Below are 7572 nucleotides of genomic sequence, written 5' to 3' on the forward strand. Positions count from 1 at the left end.
AGCGATGGGGTTCCCTTCCTCTGTGGGGTACAGGTCTGACCTGAGCTGGATGGTCCATAAGCCCCATTTTTCTCACTTTTGAATGAAAAGGGCAGAGTCTGCTCATGAAGTCATGCTTCTTTCTACAGGCTAAGAACAGTCCTGACCGATCTTCTAGAGATAAAGCAGAAACAAAGCAAAATCCCTGTCCTCACAGAGGTTATGTTCTGCAGACCATAGAGAGCCAGTGTAGAATGATAAGGGCCACAAGATAACAAAAGCCTGGGAGACATGACATTTGAACAGAGGTGTGCAGTGGGGGTGGGTTGAGCTTACTGACTTCTGTGCAAGAAGATTGCATAGAGAAGAACAATTGCAAAGTTCCTGGGGCCTCCTGGGCAGGCAAGTGTGGGACAGCAGGTGTAACCACAGAACGAGCAACGGCTGAGCGATGAGGTCAGGGTGCAGGTGGAGGGAAAGGTGCTTGTGATGTTCATAGGGACTCACCCCAGGATATTTTGAGGACCAGACCCATGGTGTGAGCTGCAGTTTTCATTTCCATCTGGGTCAGGTTGCAGAAACACTTTGCCCTTTACACCAGTCCTGTCCTAGGACCGGGTCTCACCTGAGTCTGTGACTCTCAGCACTGGGCTGGGCTTGTGCAAGATGGGGAGGTGTGGAGGGCAGGCAGTGATGTATAAGTGGACCTCTCTGCTGGCCTCAACTCATGTCCTGAGTCGACTGCCAAGGACACAGCCTCCTCCCAGCCTCCTCTTGGCCTCTTCCGTACTGGAACAGCATGTTGCTGATCCTTCTGTTCCCGTTCTTCCTGCTGGCGGGCGTGCTCCTGGCCATGGTGTCGGTGTGGGTTTTCTGCATTGAATTCCTCACCATGGACGTCCCTGCGGGCATCAACGGCAAAATAAAATTAAGGCTCCTACATTGCATCTTTAAGCTAATGATAATGTGGGTGAGTTTTGCGTTCTCTTTGTGCCTCCTTGGGAGGCGTAAGGAGGGAGGTGGGAAAAAACATCCCAGCACCTTCATCGAATGAACACAAATATCATGTGGTCGGTGGAGGAGCAGACAGTATATTCTCAAACCTGAACAACCCCCACAAGGGGATATAATGCCCATCCTCTTGCTGGTGGTGTCATGTGGGACTGAGCTGTTAGCCTCAAGAGTTGGACCCTGACCCTGCTTGCCATCCGGTGTGTGCCATTTCAGAACACACGTGTAAACAGTGATGCCTGAGAGCAAGTGGCTGGGGCAGGGTAGGACAGATATTGAATACAGGAAATCTGGTTCTTAATGAACTGGTTGCTGGCACTTGTGCTCTCAGATACCCCGATGGAGGAGAGCCGGGGCCAAAGGTATCTCACCTCCAGGCTCAGCTTTCACAGGATGCGAGGTTCCACCCAGGGTCCTCCTGGACTCGATGCTCAGTCCACCTTCCCAAATGCAGTGGCTGAGTTTCTTCTACTGAAAAACAGGGAGTGATAACAGCCTGGCTTCAGGGCACTGCACCCCAGGGGTGTTCCTTGGTGCAGAGCCATTGCTCCTGAAATTCCTTCTTGTGGCTGATTGATTTGTATCCCTCACAAAAGTGTCTTTGCAACTACCACCTGTCCTCGGGCGGACACTGCTCTGGGGATGGGGACAGTGAGAGAAGCAGAGTCCAGGCAGACGGTGCTGGGGAGCATGAGGCTCACATGGTGGGTGGGCATGGCAAGGAGCAAAATGCTGTACAGATTGACCAGGCTGTGCAGAAAGGGAGGTGGGGGTTTGGGGATCCCCTGTGTGCACGCAGGGGGATCCACGAGCCCCCACGAAGACAGGATGCAAGAGAGCTAAGAATTCACATGGGGTCTCAATGGCCCCGTCTCCATAACCCTCTACTGGACATTCTTCTCGTGATGAGCGGCAGAGACCACAGGCTGGCGGCGCAGCTTCCAAGGTCACCGAGAGGCACAAAGGCGCGTCAGGAGCGGTTCCGGCCATTTGCACTTTGGTGGAAAAACCGCTCAGGCTCCTGTCCCTTGGAGGGTGACAGTGCAGAGGCGGCTGCCTCTTGGAGTCATGGGCCAGTCGGGACCACACGCGTTATTTCATTACAGCACAATTTACTCTGATATCGAGAGTCAGATACAATGGCCTTCCTTTGTCATCCCGCATATTTCATTTCCTGTTCTCCAGCCACGCACGACGAGGTCACCAGGGTCACTGAAGCCCTAAGTGACCTTGGCACAGAAAAGGGGGAGAGGCCATGGCAAAGAGCCAGCCCTGGGGAGAACCCACACTTTTGCTCACTTTCTCCTGTTATTATGCAAACAAGGGTTCAGTGGGAACTGAGGGAGACAGAACTGGGGCTCCTGCAGCGCCAGCAACACTGAAGGTCCTCGGTGCCCCCGCTGCCCCCTCTGCCCCAATCCTTACCGGGCAAATCCGAGAATCACATTATTTGATCCAAAAACATATCAGTAGGTCTCCCTAAAAGACAAGACCCCTCCCTCTGAAAAGCATGACCACAGCGCAGCAATTCCATCTTGGAGATGGCTTCGTTGTCCCAATCCACTTTGGCCGGGGTGGGGTGGGGGCTCTAGGGGGGTCTCCCTGCAGGAGAGGACCTGTCCGGGCCAAGATGGAGCGGGAGCTCCTGGGGGTGCTCCAGGTAGGTGTCTGAAGCTGGGTTTAGGGCTAGGGAAAAGGCATCTGGGGGAGGGGTAGGAGAGGCCTGGTGGGGTGGGCAGCTCGGGCAGGGTGGGGTGGCCTTGCTGCAGTGCCGTGGAGACTCCAGACCCAGTGGCGCTGGGGCCACCCCTTTCTGGAGGAGACAGGTGAGGCCTCAGACAGCAGCAAGGACCCACTGAAGCCCCCGCCCCCCACATTGCCTCTTCTCTCACCCCAGGGCACTATTTTAGAGAAGCTGAGGATCTGCTCTATGCCCCAGTTTTTCCGTTTCGTGCACGATCTGCCCCCGCTCAAGAATGACCCTGAGGTCGTGGTCACGGACCTCCGCTTCGGGACCATCCCCGTGAAGCTGTACCAGCCCAAGGCGACCTCCTGCTCCAGCAGGCCGGGCATCGTGTTCTACCACGGAGGCGGGGGCATCATAGGGAGCCTGAGTAAGTGCCTTCCCCCCTACCAGCCCCCAGGGCACCTGGCTCAGCAGATGGAGCCCAGCATGAGGTGTCCCTCTAGCTCCTGGGGCTTTGTCAGCACCTGGGACTTCAAGCAGGTTCCCCATTGAATGAGCAAAGACATCAAAGATATGGGATGTGAGCTCTTTCTGGAAGTGACGAGTGACACACGTGTGCATGTATATGGAACACGCTGCTCATGCAGGGAATACATCGTGTGCATGGACTATGTGAGTGTCTGTGCGTCTGTCTGGATACACGAAATTCACATAGCACAACACCTACCATTTAAAAGCGTACAGTTGAGGGGGCCTCCCCGGTGGCGCAGCGGTTGAGCGCTGGGTTGCGAAGCTGCCTGCGGCCTCTGCGGCGCCGGTTCGATCCCCGGCTGCTCCCCGGCCACCGGAGGAGGATCCCAGCGCCGGTTCGATCCCCGGCTGCTCCCCGGCCACCGGAGGAGGATCCCACATGGTGCGCAGACCTCTCCTGCCGCCCGCTGCTCCCCTCAGCAGTGTACTTCGGTCCTTCTGCCTGCTCTGCTCCCCGCTCTGGCTCTGGTGAGTTCTCTCACCCTCCCGCGCTTCTGACTGTACCCAGTGCATGTATAAACAAAACAAACAAACAAATATAATAAATAAATAAAAACATGCCTCTATAAAAAAAAATAAAAAAATAAAAGCGTACAGTTGAGGGACACCCCACATTCACCAGGCTGTGACCACCACCTCTACTTAGCTGGAAAGGACTTTTATTTCTTTTTTTTTTTTAAGATTTATTTATGACTACAAGAACTGGGGTACAGGGCAGAGGTGCAGCGAAGGGCGAGAGCATTCACCTGAGACAGAGTGAGGAGCAGAAGTGGTGGATCTACTGAAATACACTGCTGAGGGGAGCAGCGGGGAGACAGGAGGGGTCTGCTGTGCCATGTGGGTCAGCTCCCTGGCTGGGGATCGATCTTATGCTGCAGAGGCTGTGGATAGCTTCACAGTGCACCACCAGGGATGCCCGGTCCTGTTATTCTCATTTCCCACTTTGCAAATGAGGAAATGCAGCCCCGGGGAGTGAAGGGACTGGCCTGGCAGAACTTCAGCTCTGTTGAGAGAAGGCAGAGCTGGGTTTTGAACTCGATTGTGAGCCCAGAGTCCCTCCCTGAACCTCTGATCCCCACAGCCCCGCGCTCCTCAGCTATTGTGCAGGAGTGGTGGGCCCCAGGGTGCATCTTCAAGAAAGTGGACAGTGCCTCAAGGGATAACAGCGAGAGTGGAGGGGGGGCAGCTAGGGGACCAACTGCAAAATCACTGGACTCGCCACTCCAGGCCACAGAAGGGAGCTGCTGCCACTGAGAAGGGGCTGTCCTCAGCATCCCCAAGAATGTTAAAAACCTTTCACTTTCTAGGGACCCACCACGGCATCTGCCGTCAGCTGTGCAAGGAGAGCGACTCGGTGGTTCTGTCGGTCGGGTGAGTGCAGGGACACAGGCTGAGACCCGGATATCGGTGGGAAGTAGGTGTGGGTGGCAGGTGGGGTATTGGAGGGTCACCTGGAGGAGGGGAGGCTGTGAGGAGCCAGCAGGCAGACAGCAAGGAGGCTGGGACAGAGAGGGAGCTCCTCCCTTCCAGGTGAGTGTAAACGAAGGTGTAAACAAAGGTGTGCATGGGTGAGGGGAGTCCATCGCAAGCATCTTTGCAAAGCAGAGCAGGTGTAGTGTTTCAAACCAGAGCACTTGGGGAGACAGCCCTGCATTCTAGACTCTAGCACCTCCTTTCATGGCACACTGGGGTGGGTGTGCATCAGCAGGGCAGCCAAAAGCCCAGCCGCACCCTTTCCCAGTCCTCTACCTGACAAGGAAGCCAGAAAAATTCAAAAGCTGCTCTGTCCTCACTGCCCTGGGGTGTCTCCCAACAACCTGGAGCCTCAAACACAGGGTGGAGGTGGGGCAGGAGAGACCTGTGGCACTGCCCCGGGCCTGGACCCCCATCACATGGAGGGGGGACAAGGAGGGCCCGTCCGCTCATTGGCGTTTCCTGCACTTCTGCTTAAGGGCACCAGCTGAGGGAACTCTTTCCAGCATCTTGCAGGGCGCACTGGCCAGCTTCCTCCTGGCACTGCTGGCTGAGTAGAGGAAGGAACACAGATGCTGACTGAGGGAGAAAGACCTGGAAAAAGGCTTCACATTATCATTTGTGGCTCCAAAACCATTCTGTACCCGTTGTTGGACTCTACACGCCCTATGGCCTGGCTGTGCTGAGCCCCTGGCTCCTCAGTGAACATACTAGCGAATCTGTGACAGAATTACTGTTTGAATCCAAGGCAGACAGGGTGTGGGGCTTGAGAGCACTGCTGTCCTGCCTGGGCCCAGGGGAGCCCAGAATCAGGACCATGGGGATGGATGAGAGCTTGTATCTGGCAGGAAGATTGTGGGTCCCATGGAGAATTTCCTTGTGCATATTGTGTGTGTGGCCAGCATTGAGAGTGGTGAGATTTACCCCCAAACCCATATTTCTGGATTCTCTTGGATTTGGTAAGGTAACGTCATCCTGGCATATCTGCTGTCGGCAACCTGCTCTCAGGTCACGCTCGGCACAGCTGTGGGTGCCCTGGTCCCCCGTGGCTGGTCTGAGGCAGGCGTGTCATCTGCTGGCCCCGGTGGCACTGACGTCTTCAGGATTCTCCTAGGAGCTTGTGAGTGTGGCAGGACGGGCTGAATAGCACCAGGCAAAGCTTGAGTTGCTCATGGAAGATTCAGGAAAGCGGGGGAATCAGGAGACAAAGTCGGGGTGGGGGGTTGGCAGAGAGGCCAGGCTGGGGATGGGCAGGTTGTTGGCCCTTGGTACCGCCAGGGCTCCGAGTTCCGTGGCAACAGCAGCTCCCAGGTACTGAGCCCGCGCCCCTCGTCTGGGGTGTGCCTGCCGCCTCATTCAGCCTCACACCTTACCTTCAGCTGGTGAGGCTTCAAAAGGGGAAGTTGAGGGTGCGGGGTTGGAGAGGGGGATCTGGGTGAAGGGTGCTAAACACAGGTGTTGGGGCTCTGCTGGGGCGACGAGTTCAACTGTCTTCCTTGATGTTTCTTAGGTACCGCATGATCCCCCAGTGCAGGTTTCCAGTTTTGGTAAGAGATTCCATCTGCGCCACCATCCACTTCCTGAGGTCCCTGAAGCTGTACGGGGTGGATCCAGCCCGCGTCGTGGTCTATGGTGACAGTGTGGGAGGGGGGATGGCATCTATAGTCTGTCAAAACCTCCTGTGCTATCCAGACCTCCCCAGGATCCGCGCCCAGGTCCTTGTCTACCCCGCCCTCCAAGGTATTGACTTCCAGAGCCCGTCCTATCAGCAATACAAGAATGTCCCGTTGCTCAGTCTGGACTTCGGCTTCTACTGTTGGTGCAACTACCTGAGCATCAACCCTGCGTGGAAAAGCGTCATCCTGCAAAATGCCCACATGCCCCCGGAGGTCTGGGCAAAGTATCAGAAGTGGCTGGGGGCAGAGAACATCCCCAAGAGGTTTAAGACCAGAGGCTACCAGCCCCAGTCCCCCGGGCCCCTGAACGAGGACGCCTACCAGGAGTGCCTCCTGGCCCTGGACCTCATGACCTCGCCCCTGCTCGCGGAGGACGACGTGGTGTCGCGGCTCCCGGAAGCCTGCATCGTCAGCTGCGAGCACGACGTTCTCCGGGACCACGCGCTGCTCTACAAGAAGAGGCTGGAGGACCAGGGTGTCCGGGTGACCTGGCACCACGTGGAGGACGGCTTCCATGGGGTGCTCTCCTGCCTCGACATGACATTCTTCTCCTTCCCCTGCTCCAGGAAGATCCTGGACGCGACGGTCCGCTTCATAAATGGCTTGTGACCTGCTCCCCGGCCTGCTGCCATGACCAGAGTGTGGACTCTGCCTCTCCTGGTTCTCAACGGGTGAGGACATTCTCTCTGGTGTGGACATTGATGTCGTTGAGTGGTCTCAGGAGGGAGTCAAGGTCACCATCTCCTTCTTGCTCCAGAGTTAGAACCACAGCTGCATGTTTCTGACATCTGAAGGGAGAACAGGAGGACAGACAGAGTTGGGGGTGGGGAGTACCGAGGAGGGGGGTTTTCTGCCTTGTTCATGTTGGGAAAATATGACTGATAAGCTTCAGTGGCCACAGAGTGGACAAGCTGGAAGAGCTCCAGGGCCCCCTGAGTGAGAGTTCTAACTGCTCAGGCTGCTCCAGGCTGTGTCAACAGGATTGCCCATGGCCTGGACCTCGGAATAGACAACCTCAGGGGCCTTCTCCAATCTGGCTCAGAGGCTGAGCGCTGCTGTCCAGACTCCAGGGGTGTGGGGAAACTGGTGTTGCTCTCGTCCTGTAGGCACCTCCCTGCCCTTCCCCAGCCTCAACTCAGAGCTGAGTTTCAACTGGCTGGGCTGGAGCCTTAGGAAAGCAGGGATGGGTCTCCATGGTGGCACCTTGTGACAGAT

General features: G+C 56.3%; 1 protein-coding gene across 1 annotated transcript; it reads left to right on the forward strand.

Annotated features, from left to right (window-relative positions):
* Positions 1 to 778: 778 nt before the first annotated feature.
* On the forward strand, positions 779 to 6966 carry LOC311177837 (arylacetamide deacetylase-like 3; the record flags this gene model as incomplete). Its single annotated transcript, XM_084244075.1, has 6 exons — positions 779 to 896; positions 1322 to 1352; positions 2599 to 2650; positions 2888 to 3104; positions 4516 to 4579; positions 6192 to 6966. 6 exons carry the CDS (start codon positions 779 to 781, stop codon positions 6964 to 6966), a joined length of 1257 nt encoding a protein of 418 aa, XP_084100201.1.
* Between the last annotated feature and the right edge of the window lie 606 nt (positions 6967 to 7572).

Source organism: Talpa europaea, assembly GCF_964194135.1.
Source record: "Talpa europaea genome assembly, chromosome: 9".
Lineage (NCBI taxonomy): Eukaryota > Metazoa > Chordata > Mammalia > Eulipotyphla > Talpidae > Talpa > Talpa europaea.